The 27,822-nt window shown below is 38.4% G+C and overlaps 1 protein-coding gene across 10 annotated transcripts in view; it reads right to left on the bottom strand.

Moving 5' to 3' along the window:
- Positions 1 to 27,822, bottom strand: part of LDB2 (LIM domain binding 2) — a 368,234-nt gene that overhangs the window by 83,419 nt on the left and 256,993 nt on the right. For all 10 annotated transcript variants that reach the window (XM_032854579.1, XM_032854552.1, XM_032854535.1 and 7 more), the window contains exon 3: positions 3,855 to 4,027. In XM_032854579.1, the coding sequence (XP_032710470.1) occupies positions 3,855 to 4,027 (173 nt within the window). The remainder of the gene's footprint in view (positions 1 to 3,854; positions 4,028 to 27,822) is intronic.

Here is a 27,822-nt window from a genome sequence, read left to right as displayed (position 1 = left end):
TCCGGAGGATCAACAAGAAAGAGGCTGGCAGGCATTCAGCGGATCACGTGCTAGCTTGAGACTAGGCCAGGAACAAGAGAACTAAAAAAGAACATTTCTCAAACTAACCGGTAGCTTTTTAACCCTTTTCTTTCTCTAATTGTAAAGCAATGTTGACCATGCTGTTGTAGAATACAAATGATGTTCATAGACCTGTTATGAAAGAAAATGTGCTTTTTAGGTAGAAGTGTTTACTTAGTTTTCTTGGTGTTTATGCATGAAATACTGCTTTCAAATTAACAATTGCATAAAGCTCATTGTATTTTATGTGGAAATACTGCATATGTAAATGCATATGTATACATATATGAAAGCAATATGATCATTGATATTATACTAATTCAACTGGAGCTGGGATAAGGGTAGAAATGGATAAATCCTGGACTATAATGTTGCAGACAGGCTAAGATAGGAATGATGTCAACGACATGAATGAGCATTCATATAGGGAAAATGGCTGAGGCACTTCAGGGTACTTTCCTATAGTCATAAATAATTGTGTAATAAATTAATTGAGACCAGAGAAAACATAAAGCCATGTTTACAGAATGATAAGAGTGTTTGGTCATGGCTATAACTATGACATTAGTTTGTAAAATCTAAAAGTAGCCCTATGTGTACCCCAGGGAGGCTCCTCTCAGCATCTGTCCGTATTCACACCCTCAAATATAATTCAAGGGTCTTGGATTCTGAAAACCTTGGTGATTGCTCTTCAGATTATTAAACTTTGTTTTCAATTTGATTCAAAATTGAATACAGAAAAGAAAGGCTTCATAATGTGTGTTTTAAAACTCTAATTACATATTTATCCATAATCTATAGTGTTCCTAGGATCAGGAAATTGCAAAATGTGCACTATACTCCTGAGGAATATTAAATATTACCGTTGATTAGGACTGCGGCTGATATTTGATTCACCAGTTGACCAAATTTTCATAAAAGCAACTCAGAACCACTGGGTCAAATGCTATTTGGGGAATTAGAGTGTATTGATAGTCTAAATTAGAACAATGTGATGTGCCTGTACATAATGTGCTAAAGTAATTCCATGTACAGTGGAACTCCCCTTTAAAAATAAAGCAGCAGCTTCCAGGCTACATTTTTCTTTGTGCTACTGAAAGGTCATTAGCTCACTGTTTTATACTAAATACATTATTTTATTACACGAAGATGGGTTATTTTTAATTAATATAAGAACAAAAGAAAAATTGGAAGGATTCTTTGGGTAGTATCATAATCACCAAGGTGGGGGGAAGAGAAAAAAAAGTAAAAAGAAAAAAATGAATGCTTTAGAATTTTCTAAAAATAAATGTGCATAATTAGCATCTGGACTAAGTCCACATAGCTAAGCTGTATTTCCCAGAAAGTGATATTTTTCATCACAGTATGGAAATATTCATTACAAGAGTTGGGAGATGTACTGCCATGGAGTAGAGGGAGAGGTGACATAAATAACTGAAGTTTGAAGTGAAAGATCTGAGTTCAGGAGGAGGTTGTTCTGGTCTTCCCCATGGCCATCTGAAAGGGAAGCATTCCTGGGTGAGGAGAAACTGCAACCAAGGGAAATCTTAGCTTCTTGATTTGAGTGAAAAAAAGGCACTTCATCAGAAGAATGGGATTTTTAAAAAAAAATTTAAAACTCATCCTGAATATATATCATTTTATCTTCAGAGCAGTTGACCATGCTCATTTAAGAAAAAGTTGTGGCCTGGAATGAAAGAAATTGAGAAAATATAAAGGACTACCTTTTATTATACATTTTACATGTATATAAAATGTTACACATGTTATTTTAAAATTATTTATTGTTATATAATTTATAAAATATTGTATTAGTGTGTTTATATAAAATATTTTATGCTTTATAAAAGGGATGCTGCAAAAATGCATTTTTATTTTCAATGGCTCTAGGCTTTGGAAGTAGCTTCTTCATTATAGCCATTTTATTTAATTCTCATGGATTTCTTTTTTCCCGTAAAGCATAAGGAATTGGCATGTTTTTCTTGATTACCTAAACATAATGCTAAGCCTAGACAAAAACAAAACAAACAAATAAATACTGAATAATGAGCTAGCAGAGAAATCCTTTCTCTGTGGGTCTCTGACGTCCTAACTTTTGAAATAGGTGGTGTTATCCAATTGAGATACAAGATTATGTAAATATTTTACATCTCCAAAATGAAGTGAGACATGCGCAGATTAAACCATCATCCAGGTGATCATTCCTTTCCATGTAACAAAACTCTCTTCCCAGCATGAACATCTACATACAGTGGGAATGAATATTATTTGTGCCTGATTGGCAACCTTCCTTTCCATTCAACTGTTAAAAAGGAAGAAAGAGAAAAACCCAACTTCTCCCCACATTTAAAATGTCTATTGACAAAATTAAGATACCATGAAATCAATGACATTTGATGATTTGCTTTCGCATTTTTTCACCATTTCCTTTGCCCTTTTTTTTTTTATATATCGTTGTGAGCAATTAGGAAGATGAAGCTGCACCAACAAGATCAATGGATACTTTAAAATGATAAACATTTTATTTTTATATGTGTGCATACAAAACTGTGCATAAGTAACAAACATATCTTCAGTCTTGTAATTTGGGCTTTTGCAATTAACCCTGATAATTCAAGTTCTCAACTATAAAGAGAGGATTGTCATGTGTGTTTTCAACTAAAAGAGATAGCTGCTGTCATTAATATTACAGATTAGTTTCACACTGAGTCTTCATCACAATGCACTAACTAGTGTTCATTCAAGTAAACTTTTTATTTTATTTTATTTTTTTTTAAAGATTTTATTTATTTATTTGTCAGAGAGAGAGAGCGCGAGAGTGAGAGCGAGCACAGGCAGACAGAGTGGCAGGCAGAGTCAGAGGGAGAAGCAGGCTCCCCACTGAGCAAGGAGCCCGATGTGGGACTCGATCCCAGGACGCTGGGATCATGACCTGAGCCGAAGGCAGCTGCTTAACCAATTGAGCCAACCAGGCGTCCCTCAAGTAAACTTCTGTTTGTCAGATTCTCTGGCTACATATTTGTTCTTACTAATTTTGCTACTTGGGAGAGGACATAAAGGAATTGTCTGTAGTGTTCTAGAAAGTTCTTTGCCTGGAAGGAGTATTCCCCCATGTTGATTGTCTGTGGGTGGGAAGGGTCATAGGTATAGAACGTATAGAAGACATTTTCTTTCACTTCACATCCTTCAAATTGTGCCTCAAAGTTCATGTTACCCGGTCCTCCACCCAACACCCTCCCCTGTGTTTCCCATTTTCTCACAACCAACTTTTGACTCTACTGTGCTCACTTGCTGACTGACCAACCACAGAACTTCTCAGAATTTGGGGAAACAAATTTTAAACTCTGAATTCTCTAGTTACATTTATATTTTTATATTTTTATGCTCCTTAAAGATTGCAATTAGTTGAGTTGTAGTTAGTTGCCTTTTTTCCCATTTATTAACATTTGAACTTAGCTTTAAAAAATATTTAATTTTAGAAACAAAACACAGATACTGACCACACAACAATGGGAGAATGTTCTTTTAGATGTAGAAGATTATTTGTTTTCTAATTTAGCAACCTGTGTCTCTTAATTTTGCAGGTCTATCATATTTGCTCTGCATCACATGCACACATCTTAGAACAATGTTCACCAAGCGTCTAGCCATGTCACAAACAAAAGAGATTATCTCATAGCACTGACAGTGTCTGAGATGTAAGAAATCAGCTCAAAGTTCCAGAAGAAAAGCATAATTATTGTCCTTCAGTATACCACAGAAGCACAAGCCATGTTGCTGAGTATGTCCTGTACCTTGGTAAACATGGGCTTCCCATGCTGGGTGACCATAGCACACTGGTCGCAGTCCACTGTGATGGATGAGTTGTGGTATGACTCTTTCGAGTGTTTGAGGATGTAATACAGGTCGGTCACCCCTCCTTCAAACACAGTGCTAAAGTAACGAGGGATAAGAGTCCTGCCAATAGCTGGGAAAGAAACACAGAGAAATAAACCATTAACAAAAGAATCCAATGGTCCCATTCAACCCACGCCATTGCCAGACTTCCAACTGGATACAAATCATTTCAAGAAACCAATCATACAAGGAGGTAAAATTCTTTCTTTTGTAAACGGCCATGACCCTTCTGAGCTGCAGTTAGTGAAATAAAATCCCCAACTGTTCAGTAAAAATTTGTACATTCATCTCTTACAGATTTTGTATTCATTGAAAGTCAATAATGTAAGGGTTGGTACTTTAAAACTAACAGGAACAACAACCACAACATCAAAAATAACAGAAACAAAAGCAATGACCACTGTGAATCTCCTAAGTATCCTCTAAATGAATATATTTAAAAAAAAAATAAAACACATCCAATCGAATCGGATTTTGCAGTGAATTGTTTATAAGCCAATCATCCAAGCATGTATTATTAGTAATAGTAGTTATAATGTAAATTTTGATAATGTAATGCTTTGCAGTATGTTAAGTATTTTGGGATTCTTTCATTGAATCTTCAGAACAACCTCAAGGTAGTGGGGAACTGGAAACCAAAAGGATTATTATGTCAAAAAAAGGTCATTAGGACTGTATCAAAGTCACATGACTTATAATAAGTAGATAATTGGAGTCTCTACCTCCAAATCTGCAAACATTTACTCTTTTGACACTGTCTCCAACTGCTTTAATGATTGAGAATCTGCATATACAAAAAGGTCCATACCTGTGTAAATATTGATTATTCTATTTGCTTCTGGAGCTGGATATCTTTCTAGAACAAAGACCAATTTTAAGATAACTTGATAACTTCTACTTGTTCTAAATTGGTCTCTTTGATTCCAGGTGTCCTGCCCTGCCCCATTTTAGTTTGCACGATCGGTAAGTAGCTGGGTCTCTCTGATATATGATGCTTAGAAACACCTAACAAGCCCTTGCTTTAGCAGAGATTTTAAATCCTCTTAAACTGAAAATCCCAACTCATAATATCAGGAATTTTGCCTATGTGCAGATTTTGAGGCAAAGTACTAAAGCACTCTCAAGCAATCCAAGGTTTTTAATAAATCTCTTACATTCACTATATAATGCCTCCTGAAAGACAAAAATAATATTTAAGATAAATAAATTACCAAAGAAGGCTTTAGTAGGAAAGATCATACAATATTTACTTCAATGTTTTAAAATGTTTAATTTCATTTTAAAAGAATCAATGTTAATCCATTCCATATGGATCTATATCTCTTTTGTACATGGATTTGGGGGAAAAAAAACTATAAAAAGAATATCCTGCCAAACTGTTTTCTGAAGTAATCTCTAAAGAATCCTGCTGTGGATGACTGGTCTCTGAATAATTTATATAGTTGTTATTGCTTTGTATTTATTGCAGTAAAATCAATCAACAAGTGTGTATTAAATATTCCAGGATTTTTGGCAATTCCATTCTAAATAATCCTCACACATACATTTTCCAAACACTGCTTAATCCCCAACAGCGCATGTTCATTTGCTAAATATGAAATTCAAACAAGAGTGATTTGAGTCCACCATGTCTTTAAATGTACACACAGCTGAAATTATAAGGAAAACTTTGTTAATGCGAAAAACCTTATTGTACTTTTCTAAACAGATAAAATTAATTTAATGCATTTCAAATAGTCTAACCTAAAACTAATTTCCATAAAACAGCTCTAGTAATTTGACATTTGGGGATCTGTACTGTGGAGAATAAATACAAACCATAAAAATGTAGATGAAAATATTTCACTACAATATCCAAGGAATTGTCACATTAAAAAGGTTACTGCAAATAAACACCACTGGATTAGCCACATTATAGCTTATTCATCATAAATCCTGCACCATTTCAATTCCTTTGTAGTAATATCTACTATATATTATTATCATTTTCATTCACAGAATAAAAAAAGTTGAATAGGGATAAAAGTTGCAACTTCTTAACTTTAACCTCAATTTTTAATTACCTCTCCAACTCCAGAAAATGTACAAACTATATAGTAAATATACTTAGAGGAAAATGTAGCTTTGCTTTATTTAGTATTTTCTAGCACTCTTGAAACTGATTGTTAGGAATACCTGAGGTTTGTGTTCAGCCCCTTTTCTTTATGGGAACAATATATTTCCCCCATGGTCTTGTGTTGACCATCACTCACAAAACTCCATTATCCACTGTGGTAGACTGCTACTGGTGGTCCCAATGAACCAGGACAATTGCATTCACACCTTTGTGGATGTAGTCTCCTCTCCTCAAATCTGGACTGGGCTCTTGATCCATTTTAATCAATAGAATGGGCCACAAGTGACCTCGTGTCAGTTTTGGGCTAAATCTTAAAAAGGCTTAGAGGGGCGCCTGGGTGGCTAAGTCATTGAGCATCTTCCTTCAGCTCAGGTCATGATCCCAGGGTCCTGGGACTGAGCCCTGCATCTGGCTTCCTGCTCAGCAGGAAGCCTGCTTCTCCCTCTCCCACCCCCGCTGTTTGTGCGCTCTCTCTCTCTCTCTCTCTCTCGCTGTGTCTCTATCAAATAAATAAATAAAATCTTTAAAAAAAAAAGAAAAAAAAAAAGAAAAAAAAAAGAATAAAAAAAAAAAAAAAAACGGCATAGAGAAGCTTGTACTTTTTGCCCGGGTGAGAAGTCAGAGACTATGTACGAAGTTCAACTACTCTAAGACTGCTGTACTGTGAGAAGCCCAAAAAACTGAGGCAGTCACATGAAGAACTGAGTCTTCGGGCTGACAACCCCAGTGAGCTACCAGCAAACAGCCAGCACCAACCTGCATGAGTGAGGCCATCTTGGAAGTGAATCCTTAAACTCCAATTAGCTGCCTCAGGCTGGTATCACATGAAGTGGATATAAGCTGTCCCCCATAGTTTTGCCCAAATTGAAGAAGCATGAGTAAAGAAATTAAATGTTTGTACTTTTATCCTATAAGTTTTTAATGTAACAATGGAAAATCACAGCACCTCTCAACCTCCTAAGCTATAAAGATGGGCAAATTAGAATCCTCTCCTGAAAGACAAAGAGGGCAGTCTTGCCACTAAAAATGTGTATTATAGAAACACAGAAACTTGCATAGAAAGGAAAGCAGATTAGAGAGACAGAAAGTCTTTGTGGACTGATTTGGTACCTCTTAGGACTGAAACCCAGTTCCATCCCTTGGAGGTCCTGCTTCTGTGAGACGTGTACCTCCTGCTTCTTTTGCTTAAGTGAGTTTGTGTTAGCTTTCTGTCATTTGCAAACAGATGAACCCTGATTAATGCTGTCCCACTGCACTGGAGCATGGATGGGGTAACAAACGCTAATGTAAAAGAAAAAGGAAGTGATGAGAAAAAATTAACTATAAGAGATAGCTGAGTCTTTTTGTGCAACATCCTATGTCAGTAGCTGTATTCGTCTTCTATACCTGCTGTAACAAATTACTACAAACTTAATGGCTTAAACTCTCTTTATTGATTATCTCATAGTTCCTGACAATCTGACATGGGTCTTGCTGAGCTAAAATCAAGGTGTCAGTAGGGCTGTGTTCTTTTCTAAAGGCTCTAGGGGAGAACCTGTTTTCTTGTTTTGTTTTTTTTTTTTTTCAAGGATCTAGGAGCTGGCTGCTTTCCTTGGCTATGTCACCTTCCTACATCATCCACCAGCAATAGTGATTGGAGTTTTCCTTGTCTGCCTCCCCCTTCCACTTTTTCGGACCCTTGTGATTGCATTGGACCCACCCAAATAATCCAGATAATCTACCATCCCAAGTTAACGTATTCACAGTTGCCAAGGATTAGTACTGGATGTCTTTGGGCACCATTATTCCACAGAGTTTTTGTTCTACAAGGGAATATATATAAAATATAACACACACATGACAAGCAGTATATAGATAATGTGCAGTGAAGGGGACAAGTAACCAGAAGAAAAAAAAATCTCTTGTGCTTGAGGAAATCACTCTTTCATTGATTTCTTCTATAAACATTCACTGAGCTCAGAGTAGGCGTAAAGCTCCTTGGTAAGTGCTAGAAACAGAAAAATAGATTTTTGTCCCTGTCTTCCACTTACTTCTAACAAGAGAGTTAACAAATATGTAAGCATCTATAATACAATGTGATAATAGTTAAAAAAAAAACGAATTTGTGATTTTTGAACTCTTTGCCAGTTTCTTCTGAATCCCAATTTCAATGTACATCTTTATTATTTTTGAAGCACTGAGAAGATTAAAATGTCCTTTTAATTTAGTAAATCATGCAGCCGCACTGCACAGCCTAATAGACATGACTTTAAATCAGTGAATGCTTCAGAGTTAGATATGGTGGTCCCATAACTCATCAGGCACACCAATTCTGAATCTATTCAAATTTTATACTGTCATATTCATATGCTACACTTACACTTTACATTTATACTTTAATCCTTGGAATTAAAAATAATTTAAATATTGATATACCTAAATCGACATTGTACTCCCATAGAAAGGATTACATCTTCAAATATTCTTGTATAGAGATTAAGGCTACAGTAGATTATAAAAGAAATTCAATTTTTCTTACACATTTAGGTCAAAGTTCCAAAAGTTGGGAAGGAGAAATATGGTGAGCATGATACTACAAGATTTTCTATGAGTGAAATATAGGGAGGTTTGATACAACATATATAATTCAGCTATACTCTTACAAAAGACAAGAAAATGACAGATTAAATTATTCAGGAGCCTGAAATGTGTATAAAGAAAGTCTAAATAATACTCTACATTGTAGGTAAACATTTAGAGATAGCTAAAAATTTACTCATAGCTAATTTAGATATTAAGCTCTAAATTCCAGTTCCTTGAGAGGTTTTATTGTAGTTCTGTTTGGTTCCCAACCTTTGACCCCATTCTCCAGAAGTTTTTGCTATTGGAGTTGATAGGCTGATGGTTCTGGGGAGCAGTATCTAACTCACATCTTTTCTCATAAGTGATACCGTGGATGTTAGGATATCTACAGGATACTTGAAGATATTAGCTAATTTTCCCCCATTTAGAAACCAAATGGTACAAACTGAGAACTCTTAACCATTGAGAAGATAAAAACTACTGTGCATCTGTTGTTTTGAGCATTCATCTCTATTAATCATCATGAAATGCTTTTTTTAAACTCTTAAGAATGTATATAGGTAGTGCACATGAAAGAGGTTATCAGTAGAAATAATCATATGGGAAAATGTTCAAACCAGAAATCAAAGGGCCAAATAAAATAATAATGAAAAGATTAAAACAAAAACCTGATGAGGTTGTGGTGAAACATACATACTTGAACACTCATAGGCAAATCAACATAGCAATTACTCCTTATCTTGAGACTCTCTAATTCTTGATAGCTTGTTAGGTGTAAATACCTTTGCCAAACTGCAGTTCTAATGTGCAGATATTAAGTGCTCTGAAGTTCTCCAAGTCCTGTGAGAAAATACTGTCTAATGTTAAGACTTTTTGATTTAGGGAGATCATTTACTGTTCTAAATACCTGTAATTTCTATCTTTCAAAGACAATTCACTTCAAAAAAAAAAAAAAAAAAGGAAAAGGGTTGAGGACAGTAATTAAAATGTGGAATAAGAGGATGTATTAGTATTAGTGTCACTTATGTTTGACAATTACTTAACTAATGATTTTTCTCCTCTTTGGAAAGAGAAACCCATACAACCACACATTTGTGTGTTTGTATTGTTTTGTTTTGTTTTGTTTTGTTTTAAGTTTTTATTTATTTCTTTCACAGACAGAGATCACAAGTAGGCAGAGAGGCAGGCAGAGAGAGAGAGGGAAGCAGGCTATCTGCCGAGCAGAGAGCCCGATGTGGGGCTTGATCCCAGGACCCTGGGATCATGACCTGAGCCGAAGGCAGAGGCTTTAACCCACTGAGCCACCCAGGCGCCCCCACATTTGTGTTTTTAATTAGGCAAAGTTTAACTATAATAAAATCATCAATTACTATAGTTTTTAAAACTTTTTTTGTAAATGTGATAATGACAAATTGGTTGTCTGAATCTATGTAGTTTCATATAGTTGTTCTAAGGCTGCAGTACCTCAGAAATCCATATGGAAATACAACTGAGATAAATAATAAACACAGAGATTCATTAAAAATAAACATGTGTATTCAGAAATTAGTGAATACATTATGCTAACATGTAAATGGAGATGCTCCTAGTAATGAATTAAACAATACTGGTGATTTCATTTATAGTAAATAACCATTATAAATAGCCAAAACAAAGGAAATAAATCGACTTGAAATTAAATAGGGGTGATAGAGGTTCAAAGCAAATTCCTTTGTTTTGAAGGGAAAGTAAGTCAAACAAACTTTACTTTCATAAGTTGGCATTTGAAATCTTTTATTAACATATCTTTTAATGCCAACATCTTTTACTTCTTTTCTCAACCAAAGCAATTTGATTTAAATATCTTCTTTCTGATTACCTCTCTTACTATTTCAAAGATTCATTCATGTAATAGATGCTTACTAAGTACCAACTATGGGCCAGACATTGTTCTAGGGGCTGGACACTAACAGCAGGTAAGTGAAGAAGCAGAAAAGACTTGGTGGTGAGGGAGTGCAAGCTAGTTTAGACGGGCTGGCCTGGAAGGCTATAGTGAGGACATGTTAATGGAGATGGCTCTCTGATTCCACAGGGCCTTGTGAAGATCAGAGAACAAAATGGTCCAGGCTTAGGCAGCAGCACAAGAGCAAAAGCCCTAAGACAGGAATGAGTTTGGGTTAAATAAGCTTGGTGTGCCATAGCATCAGAAAGAAGGCAGTGTGGCAGGTGCACAGTCAGGAGAATGAGATAACAGATGAGCTCAGAAAAAAAGAGGCAGGACCAGATCATGTGGAACTTTCTAGGCCATGGCAAATGGTTTGCAATTTATTCTTAGTGCAATGAGATCTCACTAGAAAATTTTAGCCAATGATAAGATCTGATGAACATATTCTGTTCTTTTTCTTTTTTTAAATATATTTTATTTATTTATTTGAGAGAGAGAGAGAGAGAGTGCACAAGCAGGAGAAGGGGAAGGGACAGAGGGAGATGGACAATCAGACTCTGCTGCTGAGCTAGGAGACCCTCGCAGGTTTCAAGCCCAGGACCCTGAGATCATGACATGAACCAAAGTCAGACGCTTAACCCACTGAGCCACGCAGACACCCTATATTCTATTTTTCTTTAATGTATTATTCACCTGCCAACAAAATCCCAAAACTCCATAAAAAATATGTGATCCTCCTAGAAATCTAGTTGGTGTTTTTTCTCCCATTTTCTATCTACCAATCATTTTAATAACTGGACTAACACTTTAGTGGACCACCTTGTGTAGATGTTAGAGAAATAATGATGACCACAGTAGACCCCATCTTGCTCTTAAGGAGCATCTGATCAAATTGTAGAAACTTACAGGTAAGCCTCATTTCATCTCATTTAATTCAGCAAGTATTTCGGCATATTCAGGTAATATTGTGTTCTGATTCTGTCAGCCATACCACAGGGTATTTCTCTCAGATGTGTGATTTTCATTGTGGGCAGAACTCTTTTATCCCTTTATCCAAAGCATAGGGCAGGAACTGTGGTCCAGCCAAGGAGTCAACTTCCTTTGAGCCATGCTCTAGTTACTAATGCCCTATGGGTACAAGGTCAATAATGTGATAGAGTTAAGATCTAAACTAAAAGATGAATAGACATCAATCAGGCAAAGGGGGCCAAGGGAATAGCATGCATTAGGGAGCATCACACATTTACCATGATTTAGACCGCTGCCTGGACCAGATATTATATATTTGTACCTTAGACGGTCTTGTCTGGATGAATTCCTTTACATAGACTTGTCTCATTTTTCCCAAGACAGTACACTATTCTTTTAATTATCCGAACTTCAGCATGAGTTTACATCTGATAGATTTTTTTCTGCCCTCTGTATATTTTTATTTCAACACTTTCATAACAATATTATCTTCTTCAAGACCAACCTTATGATAATTTTGTCAAATTCTCCCTTCTCCCTGACTCCAAGGTTGGAAAGAGGTTAATTTAAATTCAATTTGATTTACTAAGAAACAGTTGGCATCTTTAAAATACCCAGTCTTCCCACAAAGGAACATGAAATGTTTATCCATTTAAGTCTGTATCTCTACCACAAAATAATTCTATAGTTTCGTATATACAAATAGCTAGCATTTCTTGTTAAGATAATTCTTAAATATTTTAGTTATACTGAATGGATAATGCAACCTTTTCATTATATTTCTATTTGCAACACACACACTTATTAGAATGGTCTTATTAATTTTAATAGTTTTTTGGAAGAATTTGCAAGTTTTCTAGGTGAAGAAATCTCTCATTCCCAAATATGGATGGTTTTGTTCCCTTCTTTTTTCCCCCAATATATTTATATCATTACTTTCTCATCTTTTTTTTTTTTTAAGATTTTATTTATTTATTTGACAGAGAGAGAGAGATCACAAGTAGGCAGAGAGGCAGGCAGAGAGAGAGGGGGAAGCAGGCTCCCTGCCTATTAGAGAACCCAATGCGGGGCTCGATACCAGGACCCTGAGATCATGACCTGAGCCGAAGGTAGAGGCTTCAACCACTGAGCCACCCAAGCGCCCCTACTTTCTCATCTTAATGCAATGGTTAGAAGAGAATTTCTAGGAAGAAGTATTAAATAGTGAATGAAGTAGTAGATTTTCTTTTTTTTTTCCTCCTGAATTTTTTAGGGAACACCTCTAGGATTAGGGGAAGTACTATACACTGATTTGAGATCAGATCATATTACTTATAATGGAAAAAAATAAAATTATTCTTCCAATCTTTGTTTTTATGATTTTCTTCTTTTTTATACTGATGGATGTTTAATTTGATCAAATGCCTTCTCAGCTACTACTGAATTGGTGGTCTAATTTCCCTTAGAAAGCTATGTATTAATATATTTTCAATTATTGAATGATATTTTTACTCAGTATAAAGCTTGCTCTCTTGTGCACACATACCCACATATATTTTTGTATAAACTTTTGCATAAATTCAACTTATGGATTCACTCATTCCTTTAACAAATATCCATGCAAGTGGTGCTTTCTATAAGGCATCATCCTATAGCTACAAAATTGGAATGATAGAGCCACGAAGACCTCAAGCGTAGTCCGGTGATTCCCAGTAGCATTTTCTAATTCCAATGGGCTTCTGAATATTTTAAAATGTACCCTTAGATAGTTCCATATTTCAAAAATACCGTTAAAACAAAGACTATGCCTAGCATGTTTCTCTGATTTGAGTACGAATGAACTCAACTCATGGTGATACTGATTAGCTCCTGATTAGTGATTATGATTAGCACTTAATGTATGTGGAAAAAATATAATACAAAATACTAACAATTATTTAATAAAGGTAATTAGGTTATCCACAATTATATTTCATACTCTCATTTTACTGCAGAGGAATGTCATAGGGAGAGAGGTAAAGCCACATAGCTACATGAGCCAGGGTGGGGTAAAGTAGAATGCTTGTTGTAATCAACCAACACTGGTTTTATTTTTATGCCTGAGTTTAATTTTTATTAATTTTCAAATTACAAAAGTGATACACATGCAAAAATCAACAAATTACTGTTGCAGAAACTCACTGTTTACTAGATCTGCTACCTTTGTCTAGGCATAGAGCCAGTATTCGCTTTCTAAACTCCCTTTCTGTTGGGTGATGCCCAGTAATCAATGTCCAATGGATATTTCCATTGTTATAATTCTTTTCAACCAAGTAGACATCGAGAGGGAAAATTTAACGTCCAGACATGACAAGTAAAATCATTCTGTGTGTACCTGGCACACTCTTCCCCACCTCTGACGATCAGATGCTGCAGACTCAGCAAGGGATCCATGCAACCTCCTGGATAGACAAGCCAGAAGATGGGAGGAGCTATGGGTCCCTGAATTGCTACCAGAAAGACAGCTGCTACATATTAGGAAGACCCATCTGGGTTTTTCTATTGTGTTAAGCCACTGAAATTTCAAGATTTATTTGTCTAAGTTGCTAGGGTTAACTAATACAATTGCCAATAAGTCCAAAGTTTCTGTGAGCAGCCTGTATCCATCAATGTCAGTGCCTTCACTCCTTCCTAGGTTACCTTTGTTATCACTATGTTATGTAGCCTTCTAGATTTTTAAATCATACACTTATCTCTCTCTATATATGTTCCCATAGAAAATACATATCATTTTTTGTGAGTGCTTTTTGTCTTGTTTTACATAGAAGCTATCATAATAAATGCACCCATAAGGAACTTGTTGTTTCCCATTCAGTGATACATATTTTTGAGCTCTAAGGTTAATTCATTGATTTTAAACACTGCATCGTATTCCAGAGTACAACTCTTTCACAGCTTATTTAGACATTCGCTTGGCGAGGGACACAGGGATTATTTTTTCAACCCTTTCTAAAAGGGTAGATGATGAAAAGGGAAAAAGATATACATACATATATGCATATATACATACATACATACATATATGTGTGTGTATATATATACATACAGATATACATATATGCATACATATATTCATATATGTTCATATTTTATTTAACCAGCTACCAGAAATCACCCTTCCAAGTGCTGTGACCAGTTGACCCTGATGGTAATACATGTTTTACTCACAACTTCACCAGCACTGAATATTGTGAAGTTTTACTTTTTTTTTTTTTTTTGCCATTCAGGTTACAAAGCATGTCCCTAACAAAGGGACAGTGGCAGTCCTCAAGTCCTCAAAGCTTTATCTACATGTTGATGGTGAAATTAAGTAGTTGATCCAGTTCGTGTAGTTATTACTCTGGGTGAATCATCCACATCTGATGTTTTCAGATGGTTTGCAGTTGTTTTTGTTTGTTTGTTTGTTTGTTTTTAATTTTTCACTCCAAACCCATTCACTTAGCTAAAGGAAAAAATTGGCTCCGGGAAAGAAAAGTGAGAAAGACTCCATTCTTTGATTTTTCAAAGTTGCCAAACGTCAACAATTCTTATGAAATTATTTCAACATGATTCATAGGGCCTTCTCAAACTTAAACCCACAGGGACACCAGAAGTCATTCCATTTTTGTGTTTTAATATCAGCACAATTCAGTGAAGTTAGAGAAATGTTACCAGAGAAATAGACAAATGTGTGTGATTCCAAACTTAATAGAAAGCAGAGCTTGGCAACCTTTAGCAACAAATGCCAAGAGATGATTTCTTCCCTGTAGAGAAATGCAGACTTGGGTAGAATGGGGCCTTCCCCCTGGGCTGGATATTGCACAAGATATTCTCTCTAAGGTGTTAAGTGGTCACCAAAATAGAAGCCAATAAAATATAACCTTTTAGAGTGGATTTTGAAGTCAAGGGAAAGGTTTGCAGAATTAAAATAACAAATTGGCTGTCTTCACCACCTTTCTCTTACTCCACTTCAATCCTACCTACTTCCACAATGTTTCCTGCATTGGGCTTCTCAAAACCTTTGCCCCTGAAGCATCCTCTGCCTCACATGTCCCAGACTCCCCTCTTCTGCTTCATCCTATGTCCTAGGCCTCCTCCTACCTCATCTCCAGCACCGTGTCTTCTGGCTGAGCAAGCAATTACAAATTTGGATGCCACAGTGAAACTTCTGGATTTATCTACTGGCTGTGCCATGTTATTCACTGGGTGACCTTGGACCAATGATTTATGCTCTTTTACACCCTAGTTTCTTCGTGTGTCAAACGAGAATAGACAAGTCACTAGTTCAGCGAGCTGCTAAAAGTACTCATAACACAATCGTGTGTGTTCTGGGTTGAGCATAGAGTCTGACTCTGCTAAGCACGACTAAAAGTCATCACCCCACACCACTTTTCTCGGCATAGTCCATGAGAGTTACCCCGCTGCACTGGAATCAATGCATTGTCTTTCCTCCAGTGACTGCAGTTCCCTGAAGGCAGGGAACATTCCCTGATCATTTCAGTACCACAGCACATTCATGATGTAAACAGCTACTTAAGAGATGTTTGGCACATGGATGAATGTGGACTTGGCAGGTCTATTGAGACAGTCTGCCAAGCTTAAGCTGGTTCTGTGCACATGAGGGTTTCTAATGCAGAGGCAAAGCCACTTTCAGAGTTTAGGGCCAGAGAATCAAAATCACAAGAAGGAGAAAATAAGGTTTTAGGGCCCCATATCTGGAGTGGTCACATCTGAATGCTCTAATCCTGATAATTAAAGATTAGAGACTAATCATTTCGAAAGATTTGTTTTGGGATTAAGGTTAATTTTGTGTTTTGCAGGTTAAAAAAAAAAAGCATCCTATCTGGGGAGACTAGTTAGTTCGAAGGGGCTTCTTCCTTATTTTGTGTGTACAAGTCATAAACATTTGAAGTTAATAAAAAAAAAGCATAGATGCTTCTCTAAAAAAAGAGAGAGAAGGGAAGGAAGGGAGGGAGGAAGAGAGGGAGAGAAAGGAAGAAAAGAAAAGGAAGGAAGGAAGGAAGGAAGGAAGGAAGAAAGAAAGAAAAAAAGAAAGAAAGAGGAGAAAGGGAGAGAGAGAGACTGACTCCATTTGCATGCCAAGTCAGCATTCCAGGGGCACTTTACAGGGAAGTAAAAATCCTTGGAAATGAGAAGTAGTAAAAGAGGGTCAGCTTCACATTCCACGGAAGTCCACTGGGGGCTGTGCCTCTGACCCTCAGATTGTGTCTACAAGAAAAGGAACAACCATTCTGACGGTGAATTAAATGTTCCATAGTCTTCCTGGCAGCAGGACTTAACAGCCAAAACGCACCCACCCAAGTTTGATAAAACCGAGTGGGCGCCAGCTATTGGGAGTTTCACATGCTGTGTGCAGATTTTCAGAAAAGCGTAGGACTCAAGCAAGAGAAGGAAGCCTCTGGGCATTCTGTGGGTTCTGGAACAGGTCTGGTTTGCCCAAGACTTGGCACCAGCCTAGCTCCCAGTGCTTACACACACCGGTCACATTCCTTGCGGGCCAAACAACATCAAGAACTCCCATCCCAATCCACCACTGTGTGACAGTCCCTTCCCTGAAACTCCCTTATTTCCTTTCAGTGAGAGGGCTGTGGCTCCATTACCCAAGATGAAATGACACTTAGGGCCTCTGTCTGCACTCCATAGCCTTTGGGAGGAAAGGTGACCCTCTTTCCAGGAGATAAGTAGCGCCATATTATCTACTGGATCATGTGCCCCAGAGGCAAGATCCCTGCATCTGCACAGGCATGGCTCTGGCTTCTCTCTGGCTCTCTACTTTCTCCTCTGTCACTATTAAGAACTGATAAAAAGGTCCAGGCATCCTTCTGGCTTTGCTCTTCCCAGACCTTACCAGGCCTGACCTCCTCCCAGGAGAGGACCACAGGGTCAAGAGCATAGAGCTGGAGCCACTCCCACCTGTACTTGAATCTGAGCTCTGTCCCATAGCGGCTGTGGGACTTTGGGCAAGTAGCTTAATTACTCTGGTCTCAGGTTTCTCTTTCGTCAAATGAGGATGAAACAGTGCCAGACTCATAGGGAGGTCATACAGAGAACCTAGAGTCATCCACAAAATGCTCTCACCTCTGGCTAAGCCCCATCCCCATACCCTAATTAATTTTTCTTCATAATAATCATCATTACTCATGTGATGTTATTTTGGTATGTTACCTGCTCCTTCACAAGAATTTAAGCTCAAAGAAGTGAGCTTGTTTACTCCTGGCTATATTCTCAGAACCAAGAGTGATGTGGAGGATGTAGCAGGCACTTAGCAAATAGTTATTGGCGGACTGGGCTTTGCATGGGTGCACATTAAGCCATGGATAGTAGTTATTTTATTAGTTTATCCTCAGTATTATTATTAACTTGACGTAAGAATCAAATAACATGGAACATTCCTTTGTATTGAGTTCATGCTCAATACATAGTGAATAAAATCTAGAAAGAGAAGAAGACAGCATGGGAGACAGAGGACCAATAGAAGGAAGGAAAGAAGGGCAGGCCTGGTCCCAAACAGAGGTGCAGGGAGAAGAACCAACTTCATGTATGGGGAGTCAATGAGGGGAAAATGGTGGGCAGTGTTGGGAAGGGAGGAGATGGGTCAGGGCTACAGGATTCCTTGGCCAAGCTCCTATGCATGATTGCAGCTGCTGGGTCAGGGGACAAGGCCACCAGAAATCATTCAGTGAACAACTTGCTTCTGCATTGGAGCTGCGTGGCGGTGGCTCTTGGGATTTGGAGGCATCTCCTACGTCAGAGATGGTGACTTTGCTATTTCCCAGGGCTGGGAAATCAGGAATACAGACCTTTCTGCCTGCTCCAGTCAAAGACTTCCCTGTAAATGAGCTGACTCTGCTCTCTTCCACTTCCTTACTCACTAGGTGGTTGGAGAGGACTCAACCTGGAGTAGTGCAAGAAACACAGGCTTTGGAATCAGACAAACAGGGCCGAATCCCACTTCTGCTGTTACAGGGAGTCATGTTTTAGTTAATGGGAATGGACCCACTTTTCCTTTTTGTCTATAACCTCCCGCCCACAGCCCCCATATAACTCTGCATGCATTATGTACCCAGGTGGCTGGCCACATGCTAGTTCCATGGGGATAATATTCATTTCTTTCTAGATCACCGTGAGGATACACTGACCTTGAGAAAAAGTACACTGAGTGTCAGTCAAACTCCTAGGACACAGCTATGCTCAATAGATGACCAGCTGGGGATGCACAGTTAAGGTATTACATGCACCAAGTATCAATAACTGCTTACTGAGGTGGAGAACAAGGATTAAAATACAGACACCACATCAAGGATCATGGAAATATTGTCTACATTCCACCATCTATACACCAAAAACCAAGATGATTCTAAACATTTTCAAAAAGGAATTTGCAAGATGGCGGCTAGAAGATGTACAGATGTTAGCGCATGGTCCACATACCATGCTGTCTTCCTTTCTAGCAAAGCCCGGACCAATTCCACTTACTAGTCCACAGTTTCCGATTTGTCCAAGATTCCAAACATTAAAAACAGCAGGGCAGGTTAACCGCAGTACATTGCACCCGCCTTTCTCTTACTGTCTTCTCAAACCTTTGGAATTTGTATGTATTCTTTTTGTTTGCGTTTGGATGACTGCTAGTACATACCTGGGTACTTTAATATCTCTTTAAAATGTTTCTCCCTCCATTTTGCTCTCCCCTCCCTCTTTTTCCTTACCCCCAGGGCCTTTGTTATCAGATTTTCAACCCCTCCTCAGAGGGAACATTTTAGCAGCATGGGTTTATGGCTACCGTAAAGAAGAAAGTTTGAAAGGCAAAGCCGGAGACGTGATCCCCAGCTTTATAACAAACTCCTGTCAAAACATAACAAACCACGGCCAGACATGAGCCGCAGTGACAGAATGCAAGACCATAAAGATGATGGAGATCAGACGGGACAGGCACTTTATAGAAACAAACACCTTCCTTGCAAACAGATAGAGTGAGCCCAGCACTGAAAACCATTCCTGAGGAAAAAAAAAAATGGTCGGAAGAAATAAGGACAAAAACATAAAATTCAAATGACAACCCAGCCCAGGGAGATAAACCCAAGGCAGACAAAGAATCCAATTTTACTAAATCAAGCCGACATCGCCTCCTGACTTTAATTGACCTCAGTAAGCTGGATCCTGAACAAACATAAAATTAAGAAGTGTGTAGCATCCAGTAGAGAAATGGGCCATCAGTTTGGAGGTGTTTGAAATTTCACTTTCTCAGGACACCCTTGGTTCTGTATAGGAAATGTGAAATCATCCATTTCACTGGTAGTGGCCAGAGTGACTGGCATGAGGTCAGAGATTCTGTTTACTAAGAGTACCACATGGATGATTCCAGATCTGAGGTCTGTATCCTGCAAAATATACAAACAACTATTCAGGTTTCTACGGTGTTGTCATTATTGGGAAAAAGTAAGCACAGGAAGAGGAAATGGGACTAACGTAGATAGCTTATCAAGATGCCAAGGAAAACTTTGTCTTCTATTACACTGGAAGCAAGACCTATAGACACTGGTCTCTATTTTCTGGAGCCCTTACTTACTAAGGGTCATACGTTTTGAAAACTCTCCCCATGATCTCTCTGGCTTTCTTTTGCCAGACATTCTTTCTGATTCTTCTTCCTTCCTTTCTTTCTTTCTGGATAACTTCTACTCTTCTTCAACTCCCAACTTGTGAAGTACTTCCTCTGAGGAGCCTTCTCTGATCTCCACAGGCCATGCTGGTTAGGTATATCTCCTGCAAATTCCATTGACAACTTACACTTCTCTGTTATAGGATTTATCACATTACAGTTGTTCTCAACAGACTACACCTGGGAGCATGTGGGGCTAAAGTTCCCCAGGTCTTATTCCCAAAAGCATCCACTTTGGTAGGACTAGGATTAGGCCGAGGTCTGGAAGTTGTAACAAATACCCCAGGTGCTTTAAATGTCAGTGATCCCCAGACCAATTCAGAGACACTCTGCCTGAATTGAATTGTCTCTTTGTCCTCTTAGCATGTAGGTTCCATGAGAAGAGATGCTATATGTACCCATAGGACTTATGAGAGCACCCAGAACCAACATCCACCCCCATATTCATGTATGTTTGTATATGGGTGTGCATATATGTTTGTATAAGTATATACACACATGTACACACTCATACAGTTGAATGAATGTGACATGATGTTGTGTTTGTATATTCTAGTTTGCTCTGTTCAACAGGTTTGAAAATGACCATGGCATAAAGTACTGGAGTGCAGTATCTCATCGGCTCCGGTTATCATGGACTCACCAATAATGGGTTGCCAAGAGAATGGATGGGGCAAAAACCCCCACTTACTGTTACTAACAACTAGGTAACATGCTAGTCACCTCGATGCTGCCAGAAACTCTGTCGGCTTTACCCAGCCAATTACTCCAAGATGTAGACTCTGACCAAGCAAGCTCAGTACCAAGTGGGAGCCTCCACTTGTGGCACTTCCTCCAAGAGGGCAGACACTTCAATTTCCAACAACCAAGACCACCGTGGGCCCAAGTGGCTAGATAATTGTTGGAAACAGACCTGAAAGGTGAAGTATCTTTTCTAACACGCCCAAACTGTTCTATTTCTGAGACTACCCACACTCCACTTAACATGTTAAAACACAATTGAGTGCTGAGCTTTACCCAAGGTTCATTATAGTGGGGACTTTGCATGATGAATTTGTTGGAGATGAGGGATTTGCAGTAATCCAAGAAGGTAATTCCCAGAGCCACCAGGCCATTGTGAGCATGTATGAATTGATAACCAGGGTGATCATTCGTGCAATTTCAGGCTGTGGCGATATGAACAGTATCTCGCTAGTGGATAATATCAGTTGTCAAGCATATGTTTTATAACCCCCAGAACTCCCTCTTGTTTTTGCAAGCTGCTGGTGGATATCTTTGATTTTTTTTTTCTGGCTGCATAGAACTTTGAGAAGATTTTATTCTTTTTTCCCCCCTCCTTTTGCCAGAGAAGTTAATCACAGAGAAAATTTGAAAAGACAAAAAATCAAGATAGGAGATAAAAATATTATGGATAAGCATTTCATCAGCACTTTAAATACCACTGAAGTGATTTTAAATGCACGTTTGAATATCTATAGCCAATGTGGGGAGGATCTTTTCTACATAAGATGCACCACTTTCTCTTCCTGAAGAATTGTCGGGGTTGGGATGTAATTGTCTGCTCCCTCTCTCTAGCTCCTAGTTGTCTAAAAGTTCCATGAGGCAAGGGATCACATCTACTCAATCACCTCCACAGCTCGAATGTCCAAAGCAGTGCCACATGATTAATATATCCATTCATCACATTGTGTCTCCAACAGTTGGAAGACAGGGCTGGTCAGGTAGACTGGGATTAGGAGCCAAACCAGGCAGGTATGATCCAGGAGAAGGGATGAGCCCATAGACAGAAGGTTACAGGCAAGAGAAATCAGACAAGAAGGAAGGAAGTTCTGAGCTATAAGAATTAAAAGACTCAGGCCATTTAGAAGAGGCTAAAATAAAATATGAAGAACATAAGCAGGGAGTAAATAAGAAGTGTGTTCCATGGACAGCCACATGCAGAAAAATGAAATTTGACCATTTCCTCACACCGCACACGAAAATAGACTCAAAATGGATGAAGAACCCCAATGTGAGAAAGGAATCCATCAAATCCCTCAGGAGAACACAGGTAGCAACCTCTTTGACCTCAGCGGCAGCAACTTCTTCCTAGGAACATCGCCAAAGGCAAGGGAAGCAAGGGCAAAAATGAACAATTGGGACTTCATCAAGATCGAAAGCTTTTGCACAGCAAAGGAAACAGTTAACAAAATCAAAAGGCAATTGACAGAATGGGAGAAGATATTTGCAAATGACATATCAGATAAAGGGTTATTATCCAAAATCTATAAAGAGCTTAGCGAACTCAACACCCAAAGAACAAATAATACAATCAAGAAATGGGCAGAGGACATGAACAGACATTTCTGCAAAGAAGACATCGAGATGAGCAACAGACACATGAAAAAGTGCTCCACATCACTCGGCATCAGGGAAATGCAAATCAAAACCACAATGAGATACCACCTTACACCAGTCAGAATGGCTAAAATTAACAAGTCAGGAAATGACAGATGCTGGCAAGGATGCAGCAGAGTAAGGGGAACCCTCCTACACTGTTGGTGGGAGTGCAAGCTGGTGCAACCACTCTGGAAAACAGCATGAAGGTTCCTCAAAATGTTGAAAATAGAGCTACCCTATGACCCAGCAATCGCACTACTGAGTATTTACCCTAAAGATACAAACGTAGTGATCCGAAGGGGCACGTGCACCCAAATGTTTATAGCAGCCATGTCCACAATAGCCAAACTATGGAAAGAACCTAGATATCCATCAACAGATGACTGGATAAAGAAGATGTGGTATGTATATAAAATGGAATACTATGCAGCCATCAAAAGAAACGAAATCTTGCCATTTGCGACAACGTGGATGGAACTAGAGGGTATCATGCTTAGCAAAATAAGTCAATCGGAGAAAGACAACTGTCATACGATCTCCCTGATATGAGGAAGTGGAGATGCAATGTGGGGGGTTTGGGGGATAGGAAAAGAATAAATGAAACAAGATGGGATGGGAAGGGAGACAAACCATAAGAGACTTTTACTGTCACAAAACAAACTTGAGGGTTGCTGGGGGGTGGAGGGGAGGGAGAGGGTGGTGTGGTTATGGACATTGGGGAGGGTATGTGATACAGTAAGTGCTGTGAAGTGTGTAAACCTGGCGATCACAGACCTGTACGCCTTGGGCTAATAATACATATGTTTATAAAAAAAAATAAAAATTATTAAAAAAAAAAAGTGTGTTCCAGGGGCACCTGGGTGGCTCAGTGGGTTAAAGCCTCTGCCTTCGGCTCAGGTCATGATCCCAGAGTCCTGGGATCCAGCCCTGTATCAGGCTCTCTGCTCAGCAGGGAGCCTGCTTCCCCCTCTCTCTCTGCCTCTCTGCCTACTTGTGATCTCCGTCTGTCAAATAAATAAATAAAATGTTTAAAGAAAAAAGAAGAAGAAGGAGAGGAAGAAGAAGAAGAAGAAGTGTGTTCCAAATCAACAGAGAACTGGTATTGCCAGGGAATATTTTTTCCAGACTCTTGAGGTTTCTCCCTCATGGAGGAATCCCCATAATGCGATACTCCTCACTTCTCTCTCCCTCTTCATTCACTCTGCCTGGGGGAAGCAGGGTGGTGAGAAATCTTATAGGAGTTTCAAGTTCTAAAGGAGAAATTGGCCACGTATAACCCAGCCCATCCTCTTCCTTTTCTTATGTGTATAAGCCCTACAAGGAATGCGTGTTCTGCTCAGTATCCAAGGGCAGACCCTGTCCTAAACGGTGAGCAGGCAACACTAATGACTGGGTAGGTGGGTCTACATGTTCACAGATTTAATATTAGAAAAGCCATAGATAGCTATAGATATAAGCCATGTTCTCCAATAACTGTTTGTACCAGAATTATGGATGGTATCCTTTACATATGCCATCTCTTTTGTCTTATTTCCCAATTGGTTCAGACCTTAAATGTAAAAAAAAAAAAAAAAAGTCACTTATTGTAATCTCAAATCACTGACAAACAGTTGGAAAGTAGTAAACAAATTCCAACCCAATTCAATTTCACAAATTCTTTTCACTTACCTCATATGTGTACAGCACCGTGTTGCATTTAGAGAGATTACAGCAGTCCTGAGACAAAATTTCAGGCCAGGTTATCTCTATTATGTTCTAGACTCAAGACAGAAGAGTATGTCTCTGATGTCATGATGAATGATTTAGTGACAAATGCTACTGTCTGGTGTCCAGGTTCAGATATCCAAACTCCTTAGTGGACCTGGGATTTCTGCAGCCCCAAATGCATCTTGTAACATGCGCTCCTTGAGAGCAAGAACTCATGTCTGAGTCTTAGTCTTGGTTCCAGTCCGTACAACAAGTCTTGGCCAAGAGCATCATCATAGGGTGATTGGCTAGCTGAATGGATAGAGAAGTCCTGCTGGATATTGGAAGATGTGTGTTGAGAAGAAAATAAAAATCACCTCCACTTCAAACGATAATAGGATTTCGCTTCCAAATAAATTATGTAAATTTGCTTCCTAACAATTTTGCTTCCAAATAAATTATGCAAATTTAGGAAGGTATTTTCAAAATTAATATAGTGTTAATTAATATTCCCAGATTAAGAACCATATTTCAACAGTACAAGTGTAGGTGCTTTGAAGTAAAGATAGACGGTGTCTGCTAGGCAGGTGGATAATGAATCTATCTAAAGAGCTCCTGCCTCTTCCTACTATGGGTCTTTTTTTTTGGTCATACAGCCAGGAAATAATCGGTAGAACAGTGAAACTAGCTTTTTGACAGGGAAGGCTACTTTGATTTTCTAGATGAATGGGCCAGGACCAGTTGGAGAACCAACAGTGCATGCTTATTTAGACTCAGAGAAACCACAGATTGGATTATACATTTCAAGGGGGAACAAATAAAGATAAAAACAAAAAGTACAAATGTCTGGCACACAGGAGGCATTCAATGAGTATTGGTTGAATGACATACATGAAATAGCCATATGTTTAAAAAGGAAAGCCAGGATAGGTACAAATCACACATCACTGACATGAGGCAGTGCTTCAAGTTACGCCGATGGCTTTTGTATGATTCTCTGTCTGCACCAGAGCCTCTGGGTCTCCAAGAGGCCTTGGGGATTATAGATAAAATATCAAAAAGAACAATAGCTATTGGCTAACTTCATATGGCAGTTTTGAATGAAAGCTTTAGAGTTCATCTTTTACTCTGCGGACACAAATTATTAAGGGGTTTGAGCAAGGCAGGAGCGGATATGGATTTAAATATGTCTCAGCTTCAAATTTCTATGACTTTTTTTTTTTTTGTAACAGCCCAGTATGACTTAGTTCTCTCTGTTAATATTTGTATAAAATTACTGAGGAGCTAAGAGGGAATTTTATGGATCTGGGGTGGGGTGAAAGCATGCGTTAATGGGGAAAACATGCAAATGTCTATGCAGAAAGTCATTTGTGTAATTTCAGTGAAAACCTCTACTAAAACAATGTCATAAAAAAGCTCTGTCCTAATGTCTGGCATTCTTTATAATGGCCTAATTCTGATGAACTTATCACTCTATCGATGCCTCATTTTATCATGTTTATTTTTCTGTAAGTACGTCTAAATATTTCTAAACAACTCCAAAAGATTATCACTGCTCCATTCCAAAGCCAAATCCATGATGAGGATGTCAGTTGCAAGAGGGAAGGCCTTTGTCTTTTTGATAGTTCCTCAATGTCCAGCACCCAGCCAGCATCCTGGATACAGCAGCCTTCAATAACTATGTGTTGAATAAATAAATAAATGGTGATTGCTATGAATTTAGTAAAATTACATTCACTGAGAATAACTGGATGAAAGTAAGGAGGAAGAGAGGTCCTGCGAAATAACCAGAAAGGACAAAATGTTCTGCAGAGAAATGCTATTTTATTGCTTTCAAACATGTTCTTTACAATCAATGACTATCAAGTGCTACCAATTTAAGTGATACTGGGGAGACACTTGAATAAACCAATATGGCCACATTTATAATGATCATATGGCATACATGCCTCGAAGCAACTTAGAGCACTTGAAATATATACATAGATGTAGTTTAAAGAGTTTCACACCCACACACCCAATCCCTATCTCCTCTGCCATCTCCAGACTTTCTATTATTCATTCATAAAGCAAACTGGTTTTGGCCCCATGGAGAAAAGAATTTCATAATTAAGCCTAATTGTCATGATTTTGAATTTCAGGTGTCCAAATATAAGAGATTTTATTACAACTGGTAATACGATAGTAGTAATAGCTTCTCACTGCTGTTACAATGAACTCTGCCAATTTCAGAAGGTACCAGTACAACCACTACCACTATAACTACTACTGACAATGATGCTAACAGCTAGCTACATGTAAGTTCTTATCATGTATCAGTCATTAGATTAAGTTTTTCACCTGTACTATCTCCTCCAATACTCTCAATAACTTGAGAGAGTGTTACTATTATCCAAATTTTATAGATGCAGACACTGAGGCTCAGATGGGTCAAGGTCACACATCTAGAACACCTGACTCCAAAACCAATCGATCAATCAGTCAATCAATAATCTATCTTTTGCTCTCTCCTTATAGTGCAGGACAATTATGAGTCTCTGGCAGTCTTCTTTAACTTTGTGTATGGTAGAATCCCCACTACACAGTATGGTGTCAGCCATGCCATAGATGAACAATGAAAGGTGAACAATACTAGATTGATGCATTATGTGAATAAAATCCACAAAAATGCAATTGGCTATTTAAAAAATAAAGAAATAATTTCTTTCATTGGAGAACATTTCAAAGAGAATAGAATAGTGTCCGTTTGGGATGTGTTAAATATACAGAGACCTTAAAGATCATCTAGTTTAACCATCTGCCAAAAGTACCCAGCCAAGGTCAATGTCTCTGAAATCTCTTGAATATGCTTTGCAAGCATCTTTCTTGCTTTGGTTGGTCCCTGCTTACCTCTTCCACCTTATTGCTTGCTATTTGACTGCCTCTCTGTTTCTCTTCACTCTTCTCTGCTTCTCTGTGTGTCCCTACTGCTCACTGCTCATCACAGACAGACGCACACTCTTGGTTCTAACCGCCCAGAACTTTTGACAGCTTCTTGAACCTCATAGATTTACTTTACTCCACCTCTTAATTCATGAGGTTCCACCTGCTTGGAACACCACTACCTTCCTCTGGTTAACTTATCCTTTAAGAACCACCTCCAGGAAATTTGGGGCAAATGTCTCTTAGCAGTGTTTCTGCCATTCTTTCTGCTATCCAGCATCAGAGCATGTCTTATGCTGGACTGAACTGTGTATTTGATCACCATGAGACTGTAAACTTTCTAAAGGTAGGACTACAACCCTCTGTTTTACTGCTGTAGCCCCACACTACCAGGCACTGAGTAGACTGGATGTCTATCTGGTGGATGAATAAGGTAGACCCAGAGGCAAAGATTTCTGATGCCCACTAGGTTCTCATCCATGAATATAACAACTTCTCAATTGGAAAAAAGACAAAAGCAATAAAGTTTTTGTTCAGTACAGTTTTCTGAATACTGTGGGTTATTTTCATGTGGGAAGCAGTCAGAGCCACCCTGAAAACTCACAAACTCTTAACTCCAGTTCCAAAGCCTGC

The sequence above is a fragment of the Lontra canadensis genome, unplaced genomic scaffold (assembly GCF_010015895.1).
Source record: "Lontra canadensis isolate GAN:19392208 unplaced genomic scaffold, GSC_riverotter_1.0 scaffold1, whole genome shotgun sequence".
Taxonomy (NCBI): domain Eukaryota; kingdom Metazoa; phylum Chordata; class Mammalia; order Carnivora; family Mustelidae; genus Lontra; species Lontra canadensis.
This window is presented reverse-complemented; position numbering and strand designations above follow the sequence as displayed.